Source organism: Clavelina lepadiformis, chromosome 4 (assembly GCF_947623445.1).
Source record: "Clavelina lepadiformis chromosome 4, kaClaLepa1.1, whole genome shotgun sequence".
Taxonomy (NCBI): Eukaryota; Metazoa; Chordata; class Ascidiacea; order Aplousobranchia; family Clavelinidae; genus Clavelina; species Clavelina lepadiformis.
In genome coordinates this window covers 22,946,491-22,957,726 of record NC_135243.1, presented here as the reverse complement: position 1 = coordinate 22,957,726, position 11,236 = coordinate 22,946,491, and the positions used below count along the sequence as shown (strand labels likewise).

Below are 11,236 nucleotides of genomic sequence, written 5' to 3'. Positions count from 1 at the left end.
GATGTGAAAATGGTTACGCTACGAATATTATAACGTCATGTATCAAGGATATTCAGTTTTTCTTTTTATAAACATTTACGGCGAGTAAACAATAAATGTGTAATCAGCATCTTTTGCCGTTGCATTCAGTCGAACTCGAATTACTAAAAGAACATCCGTTGAATAGCGCAACAGAGTAGTAGTCTTGATTTCATTTTGGTTGCAATGTTATTTCTGTAGAGTATTTTGTAAACAATGTTTGTAACTTAGAGCCCCACCATGTTATTGTTATGTCGTTTCAAACGTTTTCTATACATCACTCTTATCAAAATTATAATAATGTTGTTTGGGAAAAATATAAGCTTTATTTTAAAGGTGGCATTTCAACAATACATTTTCAACTTACAGTGTTATTTTTATTGGTTGGCACTTCTTAGTGGCATATTTGACTAAGTTGCCTTGACAATTAAGTCATTATTTATAATTAATTCCATAATACGTTGTTAAAATGTCTTTGGGCGTACTTTGCACTCATATATAAAGACATAGCAAAGCTATAACAGATATTATTTATTTCGTGGGAGTTTTTTTTACAATCGCAACACGGCCGCAATGACGTATTTAATTTGGCTAACTTATAACGATCAACATTATTTTAATCGGTTTTCTAAGATATTCTATATTTTCCGCTGATTACAGTGCTGTGATGAACATCATTGCGATCTTTATTGTCCTTAAGATCTTTAAAGAGCAGTCATAAGAACTAAAGTGAGACGTATACTGTACTGTATACATGGGTACCGATATCTTCTTTTACCAATTTTGTAAGAATCGTGCCCAACTTCTTTTTTGTCTGTTTTGCCGTCAGAAGTAGATAAATAAAACAAATTATTATTTTAAGGACGTTTTAAAAAACGATTTTTAAGGGCAGTCATTTATTAAAGTTAGAGTGAAATACACTGTACATTGTAGTTAACAGAAGCACTTTCACGACTGAAAGTTTTTTTGGTAAATTGTTTTGTTTTGTTTTTCCATAAGCATGTTTCAAATTGATCGTGATTATATCTTATCAAAATATTTTGCACAAGTAAAATGTGCTTGTAAAGCAAATTTTACTGTGTTACGTTTCTCTATTAAGATGCCAAATGCACTGAAACTGAAAAATTTTCTGTGAATTTTATTAAGCAAAGTATAGTGTGAATATTTCCGCTAATGGTTACAATCTTAAATTAAGTTACAAAAGTTACAAGTCTACTTTTCAAAGCAATGTTTTTATGTAGTAAAATGATCGAATACAACGATTACGTTTTTAAACTACTTCGTTTTAATATTTTTGAAAAATTGTGATATACAGACACTTTCTACTGATCTACAGTTAAATAAAACCAAAGCAAATTAGATTATGATATAATTAATGATAATGAAATTTTAAGTGTCTAAACATGCATTATCAAATTTTTTGGGTCAATTATATCATCAAACGGAAGAGCATCAATGCGACCGCAAAAAATACTGACGTCATTGCAGCGACAACACGGGAGGCGTCGCCGCCCGTTGGGGAGGAGTAAAAGTAAACAACGGGGGCAACGTTGGACGGATCAGCTTTTTTACCGCTTTCATCGATTGCCAATAATGCAAAACCCAACCTACGCATATATGAAACCATTATTACTAAACAATGCTGGTTATAGTTCAAGAAAGAGGTAGCATATAGGTTTGCAAATTCCAACGATGATTTTTCTATTCTTTTACTCTTTGCAATGTAGCTGATGAAGTTTGATCGTAGAAATGCCAGCTTTTTATTGCTGGTTGTCTATATGTTGCTTTTATGTCTTTGAACTACTTCGAAAAACCTACCCAAATATATTGCTGTAAAAAAACGATATTGACGTACGTAATCTGATCTGACGTAACTGCGATGTCAGTGGAAATCAAGAAAGTTTCTTTTGATCCAGCTACTTTCGGTTGGGTGAGGTTCCCTTTAATGACGTCACTCTTTTTCACCAATGTGCAACTTTCAAACGCATCAACAAGTTGTGTGACGTTGTTAATTACGTAACGTAACTCGTAACGAAACGCTGCATAAGAAAAAACAACGGTAAAGGCTTAAATATTCTGAAATATACAGTACAAGAAAACTTATAAATGTCGTCGTTTTGTTCATTGTTGGGTATGCTATGCTAAGCTATGCTGTGCTGTGGGTACCTGTGCCTTGGTCATAGTCATTTCCAGGGGCTGTGAAGGACAAAGTGACTCCGCTGTTAGGATCATTTACGTCCATTTGTTCCGCTTTTAAATCTGATATTGCGTTGGGAGGGAAAAAATCAACTGCTCCACTTACAGCTATTCTGTAATTTAAACACTTTAATGTAGCTTTAAAGGGTGGGTTTGCATATCACTAACAAACTGATAACATAACAGAGGAAAGACTAAACTGGATTACTGTAAACAATTCCGAGAAAAGAAATGTTTGAAATATTTTCACTTTGTTAATTTTACGCGATGTTGGTCTTATTATAACTGGTGATGATTTTATTTCTGTATTTAAGATTTATCTACAGTGATGCTGATTTTGTTGATAAAGGGCTGCACCATCATTTTTGTAAACGTTTGTTGTCAGATAATAATTTATTGTACTCTGTATACCTGTTGTATTTTGTATTTCATTGTACATTTATTATATACCCTGTGTATTGAAAACCTTCATTTGTGACCACTCGAGAAAAATTTCCTGTTTCAACTGGAGTGACGTCGTTAGTGCCGACGTAATACATTCCATCTGGATTGATGTTGACTGAGCCTGGTTAAATAACAACTATAGCTAAAAAACTGTTTGATTTTCAAGAAACCTTCCAATTGTTTTCATAATTTGATTGAGATGTTTTCTTGTCTGTTTCCAAAATACTTAACATGATACCCACTGTAAGATGTGTTCAGTAATATATATCAAAAAGAAAAACATGGCTGATTTACCATCCGCTTTTATTGTTCCGAAGTTGACAGGTGCTCTAGATCCTGCTACTCGTGTTGCTTTGTAGCTGTTGACTGTTTGGCTTACCGTAACCTGAACGTACAAAAACGTTTGTATGCGATTTAGGCAAGTTCATCGCTTTAAAGAGCGCATCGCAAACGTTCACGCGTGAATATTACTGTGTACTTGCTTACCTGAACTCCATAGCTTCCAGGTTTGCTGTAGCTTGTGAAAAAACGCGAGTACACACCGTCGTCTGCCCTAACATCAGGTGCTGTGTGATACCATTAAAATAAGTAATAGGTTAAGAAAAAAATTACAAAAAATGGTTAACAGAGGAACTTGGTTAACAGAACTTTCTTACCCGCCCCTGCGTCATATAGTTCTAGTTCTTTTACAGTTCCATCTGGTTGTTGTACCAATGCAAGCACATTTGCATCAAGGACAGGAGCGAAACCTTGCGAAACCTGCAATAAAAAAATCTTCTATTTAAACATTGAGATTCGATTATTGCTGCAACTTTCAATATTTATTTTTCTGCAATGTGGTATTTTGAAAAATATCGTACCAAATAGAGCTATCTTGATAAATTTTGAACTAACTTTTAGTTTTCGTGATATTTTTTTACCTGGGCATACACAACGATAGCATCTCCAGTGCCAACATCAGTTTTATCCAATCCAGAACTGACGACAATCGGTTGCTTCGATCTATCTGATGCTTGTGACGTCACACTGGTGATCACTTTTTGCGAACGATCGGCTGCGGTAGACACGTAATACCGCCACCTACCGGGCTAGGGTGTGAAACAAGTTTAATTTGAAGTTAAAGCAAAGTTAAAAAATAACTTCACGGTGTTTAATGCAGACTCAGGCGTTATCAGTGAAGAGAATGACAGTAAATTAACTAACTACAAAACTTTGGACAAGCCTGAAAACTTTGATGCTTTTTTGCATTGAAATTCTTTGCAATGCGAAAGAAATATCAACTTTAAAACGGGAAATATTTCTAAGGTTTATCAACTCTTGAACTAGATATTTTCACATAGACTGTATATCCGGTAAAGGCAGTTTCCAATATGTTAACTTTTCTTTACGTAAAGGACTAATTGTACAAAGTAAACTAAAATATATGATGTTGTTTAAGTTTGTCAATGTTATAGCGTCAGTGTCTGCGTCAGTCTTCAATGTTATACTGAAGGTGAGATGTAATTTCAATACTTTGTTGTATGATAATAAATTCAACTTACGTCAGCAGTGCCAGGCAGGGGAAAGGAAACGACTTTAAACGTAACATCAACTTTGTCCAAAGGTTGACCCGTACAATCGTTAGCATTTGCAAGGTGGTTGGTTGAATAAATACACCCAGATGGATGTTCAAGCACCACTTCAATCTGAATATCGTATTGATCCCAAGTGAAAGTGAACACAGTGTTGTTGCCGACTGTTGAGTCAATATCAACGTATCCATTGTAGGTGCTGTGTTTGTCTACATCGAAAGTCGAGCTGTGTACCTGTGTTGCAATTGATCGCAGCAATTTTAAAGGGTTATATTCGTAGCTTTGTCATTCCTGTGACGTATTTTGTGATAATAATTTTAGTTTTGAAAAGACTCGTAATCTAAAATTTACTTGAAATATTTCGCTGTAAACATCACCGTCGTTAGGTGACGCAAGACTTTGGAACGCTCCCAAAATGCTGTTGATGTTGACTTCACTTCCAAAGAACCAGATCCCGCCGGAATCGACAACTAAAGTCGCCAGGTCATTTTTTGCGTTTGTGCTGAAGAAAATGGCGTGAACGACCCCTCCCTGCAAATAGTTTTTTCGTGAAATCCTAAATCAAAAACTTCCTGATTCAAATGCCTCCTATAAACGCATTGACGGTTGGTGGTCAAACAGAAACTGGTTTAACTAATAATTAAAAGCTGTTTAATTTAAGAGTGTTTGTTTGATCTACTCACGAAAATCAAATTGCGAATGATGCAAACTGTACTACTCTTAGACTTACAACCAACCTACTGTCAAACGCGATTTCGGCAAAAATATTTACGAACTATTTTTAAGTATTAGAAATACATTTCAACGGAATTGTATTTTTTCAATCGTTTTTGACTTTAAGTTTTTTGATTTTATTTACTTCTAAAGAAAAGTTTTTTTTTACCTAAAAGAACTGATAAAGTTAAAAATTTAATGCTTTAACAACAATTAAAAGTTTGCTTGAAATTAAAACCATAACGCGTGAGATAGGCAATATTCACGAATGATAATATTTTATTGCTTTCAAAATATTTTTATATTCCGCGCACAGAAAACAAACTTTGCTTTTACTTTTATCTTTAAGAGAAATGTCGAGCGTCAGTTTGAACGCAAGATTGTTGGTCAAACAAATACCAACATTGTTGGCCAAACAAAGCTCGTATCAGCAGCATATTTACAGAAGCTAAAAGCAAGAATGTTTGTACGGTTCTACAAGCAACTTAAACACAAAACTCAAGTGGCTTCGACTGCTACCGAGGTTCAGGTGTACGTTAAAAACATCGTGTATGACAATACATATTGATCAATATAACGCTATAACATTATATTTTGATTAATACAAAGGCTATAGGTTTTTATCGTAATATTACGTTATTTGAAATTATGGCGAACACAGATTTTGTTAAAAAACATGAATCGAAAATTTCAATAAGTTTGGCACACATACATCCAATAAATATAACGTTTATACCACCAAATGGTTTTTGCTATTGTTTTCAAAGTGGTGTTTTTTGTTGTACATTGATAAAGTCACTACAAGTTAGTAAGTAGGCCTATGTGAACAAAATTTCGTGGTTCTTACAACTACAGTATAAGCTACAACCCTTACTGCTTGCAAAACTTGATCGGAGACGTCTTTAACATACGGTTTTTCATTTTCTTCTCCATCTGTGAAAACCACGATGTTGCCTCCTACTGGGTTTTTTCCATTTTCTTCTAAAATCTAAATAAACAATTATGACGTTAAAATTTTTTTAGATATGCTGTTGTTGAACATATTGTCGGAGTGGTAATGGCTCAAATCAGAGAATTAACTTCATGTTAAGTTAAGCTCCAGTTTTCAGCTTCAAGCTTTGGTTATGAATCCCACTTTTAAGTCTTAATTCAAAAAAATATTAGCGTGTTAGGCTTTACCTCTAAGGCACTCAGAAGGCCACAGCCTATGCAGGTGCCGCCAGATGCATCTTTTGGTAATTTGGTAAGAAGAAAGTCCCTATCGCTTTGGTCTGTTAACGTGCGAAGGCTTGACAGCTTTGAAGCACTCGAAGCAAATTCCACCAAAGCAACTTGGTCTCCCGTTGGCACAAATTGATCAATAAAAATGCTCACGACCTGTCGCATCTGTTCCAGCTTTGTCTAAAACAAAATGTTTTAATCAGTTAACCAAATCAGTTTTAAATTAATCAAGTTCGATACTTTGTCGTGAAGCAAAATACAAAAACTGCCGCATGTTGTGCTGCCCGCTTGCAGCATGTTTATTTAAAATAAATAAAGTTATCCTTCGCAAAACGGTAAAGTGATAGGATAAATATATGATGTCATTACCCCAATCATGCTTCCAGACGTATCTAAAACGAGAACGTATCGTTTAGATGACGTAGGCTTGATGATGTTAAACGTCGGTGATGTGTCAAAAAGTGCAACATTCGGAGAATTTGCGTTCGCGAAATCGCTGGAATCAAGGATGACTTCCCAGGTGCTCCGGAGGTTGCACATCCTGTTCTGCTCGTTTGGAGCTTCTTTGTTGTGGATGTTGTAAGGATCGCTTTCATCATTGTGACAAAATAATTCAACCTGAAAATTTATGATGAGTTTCAAACGAAAATTTAATCCACACCAGAGTGACTTAAACACAAACCAAAAAGTTTTTTAAGGTTTTGTCGAATTGAAAGAAAGAGACATTTTGCAAAAGTGTTTTAAGCAAAAAGAATGAATTTTAAGCCAGGAGAAGGAGATATGACAACATCCGTCATTTTTCAAAAGGGAATTTTCTTCTCCAACTGGCACCAGCATCATGAACGTCTCGTATTCGTCACTTGATAGTCACAAATTATTCTTGAACCTGTTTTATGTATTGGTTGGACATAAAAGATGAAGTTAGATATGACGATTGCTCTTCGTAAGGAAAGAACACGCAATTGTCCTCAGGTAGACCATCTTGCACATTTCGCTGGCAGTCACGTGCCGTTCCGGTGGTTGAATAATCAATCACTTTAAACTCGCCCTTAAGGTTGACTGGACATCTGTCAAGATTAGATGTCTTTAAATAAACAACGGTCACAAAGGATGGTCAAGCTTTTAAATGCAAAGAAGAGAAGGATTTTCAAGTATAAAGTTATTGTTATGCAATAATTACAGTGGCTATATGGCTACGTTTTACCTACCTCGTTGCTTCAATCTGTCCCATGCTGTTGTAGTAAAAAGGGTCGTATCCGTATGTAGGGGATTCGTCAAACACACCCCACCTGTAGTGACCCCATTCGTGTGCCATTGCTTTGCCTACAAGCAAAAATCATTTTTCAAGTTTATGTCAGAAAAATGTTATAGGGCTACGAAGTAGTGTTGTTATGGTAGAACTATGACCTCAATCGGATGTACATTATACTAACCTGTTTGGGAATCATTACATAGGTGGGTGAATTAAGTTTTTATTTGATTTTCTCGTGACTAAAGGGCTCACAAACTTTGATTTTTCAATAACATTCAAACCCAAAGAAGTTTGGGACTGTATATGCATAAAAATTCGTGCAGTACTCGTTTGCTTTGTGGCTTATACTGTACAGTTCGTTAAAACATGATTACCTTTAGGTCCAAAGATGTCCACGAAAGAATCATTGACAAGATAGGAAGGTGTGAGGTGGATGTAGGTACCAGGCTCGCCGCAACCTCCGTACTGTAGAGTGTATGGCTGGTCTTGATACACTGGGTTGGGATAGGCCACTAAAACATCCGCCTGAGTGAAAATTAAAACATTTAAAATAGAGCCATTCTTTCCCTTAAAGAGCTGATGCAACAAAATAGAAAATACTGTTAATAAAAATAGAAAATATTTCTATATTTGTTATATTTAAAAAAAATAACAGACCAGCAATTTAAGCAATATTTTTTGCAATGCATAAATTCCTTTTTTGCTGTAAAACATGTTATAAAATTTACAAACACGCACCGCGTCGTAAGTTTCTTTTCCTGCTGGTTGGTAAGTTCCTTCATTCCAAAATTTAGGCACCAAGATTGTGATTTGGTCAAAGTAAGCTCTTTGTTTGGTTGCAGTGTATAATGCTTTGGATGCATCAGTCCATACTTCCTGCAAAACAAATAGGTTATTTGGAAATAGATATATCTAACTAAATTATTCAAGCAAAATAGATGTCAAAATGACAAAAAAATAAAATAATGTTGACGACGATCGATAATTTTGCTTTGTTAATCTTGGTATTTTTAATAGAAAAATACTTTTTCAATATCTGGAATAACGTCATAACAATAGGTTATAATTGGTATAGTTAACAACAATACCACAAATTGGAGTATCAAGCTTAATTGAAAAGTATTTAACAAAAGGCCAGTTGCAATATTGTCTGCAACACCCTTTGTTGCTATATCAATAACTTCAACTTTAGCGTTTCACAGACAAACAAGGAAAGCACACAGAAATGTTGCCTTTTATTTTTCTGATTAAAATTACTTCATCCTTGTTTGCTATAGAAACTGATACAACACACTTAATTTGACGGACAACTTGAGATCAAAAACACAGTTTACTGATAAAAAAAAACAATACCATTATGCTGTACCAAAAGCGTATTGATTTATTGACAAGGCAACCGCTCTCTACATAAGATTGTGAACTTTTTTATAGAAATGCACTATGTAAACAGTAATATTGTGATAAGGTAATTGCAAATATACCAATCACTAAGTGATAAAAGTAGAACTAAATTTAATCCAAACTGATATGGGTGGACAAACTTCGCAAGGCAAGCAGTTTTGCGACCAACTACACGCATTAATTGCCCCTTAACTACAATTGTAGAAGGGTTAAAACGGTCGATCTTAGAAATTCTGAGACATAAAATTGTTATCTGATAATGTTAAAACAAGTGCTTACCCTATGTTGGTTTCTTTGTTAATTAAATCATTCTAGTTTATTTGATAGCCGCTTTATTGGCCCATTTGTGGTCCTTGTCTTCCGCATAAAAAATTTGCTTGCGACGCATCTGACACAATTTGTCAGAAATCAGCAATTTCTGCTCAGCCTAATTAATTTCGTTTTGGCATTTTAATTTGACAAATTGCATAATTCAATATTGCAAAAATATTTTTAGGATTGGGTAGGCAAACACAAGATCATACAAACCACATAAGGAATTTATCCTGAAACTACTTAAACAGACAGTGATATCTCCCTCAACTAAAGCGGATAAATTAATCAGCTTTGAGTAATCAAACATGTCATGTGAGTAAACGATGCCAACAGAGTTAAAGTTTATTTTGTTATGTTGCCATGACTACCTCTTACCCAGAACTTTGGGCCTTAGTTCACCTATATGTCAACCTTTTACCTTTATTTGGCGTTTATAAGAGATCCCAAATCAAATTTGTACCTTGATGGCATCAATTAGCTCAGAACTTTCAGGAACTTCAGGATTGATGGCAATCAACAGTCCACTGTAACCATTGTTGGAAATAGTCACTATTGATGACGACACTATGGCGCCTTTAAAGCAAGCCAAAACGCACAAACTAAACGAAAGATTTACTAAAATCATTTATTCGACTTTCACTTAACAAAAAAGCTAATGTTGCAACTTACAACAAAACTTTGTCCTAAAACTTAAAACTTTATTAACAAGTAGTAAATTAAAATTCTACCAATTGCTTTTTGTTGCTGTATTTGTCAAAAATAATATTTCAAAAAACGGTTTTTCAATTTTTGGTCCTCTCCGTTCTTCTGTATTATTCAAACCAGAATATCTACTCCATTTTGTTTTACAAGCTTCAATTGAAAGATTTCTCAATTTTTTACCCAAATGCCCTGACCTTGTCCGAGATACGAATCTACCAGATCTGTCCATAAAAATTTAATTATTTAAAATTTAATAATTTAAAACAAGTTAGAATCTTTATGAAATACCTAAATACTGAAACATAAAACATGTGCTCCAAACAATACAAACAAGCTACAACCAAATGTTAAAAATGCAGGCAAATTTCTTCTTATTCCTATGCAATCTCAAGGTCATACACATATATTCGTAATGATAGCTTTCGCTTGCTTCTTTTTTGCCTTTGATCGTGACCACTTATTCGTCATGAGATGAATATTTCTTTTGACTTTATACTGACAATCAATGCGTTGCCCTGCCTAACTACTGCCGCAAATATATCTTTACTCATTCACCAATCAAATCTTTAGACTCTTTAGATTTAGATTCAACCTACTCACACATTGCTTGCTACCATACCACATACGTTGATCTGAGACGTATGGGCTCAATGTAATAATTTGAATGCTGTTTTTCATTTGACAAACAAAATCGAGAGCAAAACGCTTTGCTGCTGCTTCTGTGATAAAGTTGTTTAAATTGTTTGTTGTAGCTGTCCTGGTAACCGTTATGACTTAAAACTAACCTGCTGATATTCGTATGCACCCGCTTCACTACTTTAACACCACCACCTAACGGCCAAAGGAATCCATGTTAGTTTTATAGTCTACACCTGAATGGTTTTAAGTGGTGTTGAAAAATTTTCTTTTTAATCTTATGTTTTCCTCTCTTTCTCAACACATCGATGTCATTTTACATTAGTGCTTGTAAGATTAGGTTGCTCTGTGTGAGATAAAAGTAAAGATGAGATAAAGATGCCCTGTGTGAGTCGATATTATTTCCATTAATTCCTGTCCACGCCAATGTGCATGCAAAATTACAAATAAGCCGCAGCTACGTTAATACAAACGAGGCGCTTGCCTCCGTAAATTTTCTCGAATTTTGACACAAAATATTTTTAGTGCTCAACTACATTTAACAACATATTCAACCCGAGACGTACTTGACATATTTGGCTCGGTAAAAATTTTCCTCTGGATACGGCTAGTATCAGACTTCTGCTATAGCCGAACGCTCATCAGTTTTATGTCAAACGTTATCCATCGATTTGGTTGAGTCAAAACGCGCAACTATAGCAACCGTCTATGTCTCGGTATAAAAACTGCGCTCGAAATTATGAACTTGGTTGTTGAGGTTCGGACA

At 34.8% G+C, this 11,236-nt stretch overlaps 1 protein-coding gene across 1 annotated transcript; it reads right to left on the bottom strand.

Moving 5' to 3' along the window:
- Window positions 1–1,139: 1,139 nt before the first annotated feature.
- LOC143451515 (calcium-activated chloride channel regulator 3A-1-like) lies at window positions 1,140–9,980 on the bottom strand. Its single transcript, XM_076952133.1, has 18 exons — window positions 9,593–9,980; window positions 8,155–8,292; window positions 7,791–7,941; window positions 7,373–7,487; window positions 7,051–7,231; window positions 6,534–6,782; window positions 6,123–6,344; window positions 5,818–5,931; window positions 4,581–4,760; window positions 4,200–4,463; window positions 3,579–3,746; window positions 3,315–3,417; window positions 3,145–3,224; window positions 2,953–3,043; window positions 2,665–2,779; window positions 2,185–2,327; window positions 1,874–2,057; window positions 1,140–1,625 (listed from the first exon to the last, which is right to left on the bottom strand). The coding sequence occupies exons 1-18, from the start codon at window positions 9,755–9,757 to the stop codon at window positions 1,448–1,450; spliced, it is 2,841 nt and encodes a 946-aa protein (XP_076808248.1). The 5' UTR covers window positions 9,758–9,980; the 3' UTR covers window positions 1,140–1,447.
- Window positions 9,981–11,236: the final 1,256 nt, after the last annotated feature.

Excerpts from the sequence above, each read along its gene's own strand:
- LOC143451515 (XM_076952133.1), bottom strand. The coding sequence starts at position 9,757 with ATGATTTTAGTAAATCTTTCGTTTAGTTTGTGCGTTTTGGCTTGCTTT. Across the intron at positions 6,345-6,533 it reads CGTCTGGAAGCATGATTGGG|ACAAAGCTGGAACAGATGCG; the intron begins GTAATGACATCA and ends ATTTTGTTTTAG. Across the intron at positions 3,044-3,144 it reads CTGGAAGCTATGGAGTTCAG|GTTACGGTAAGCCAAACAGT; the intron begins GTAAGCAAGTAC and ends TTGTACGTTCAG.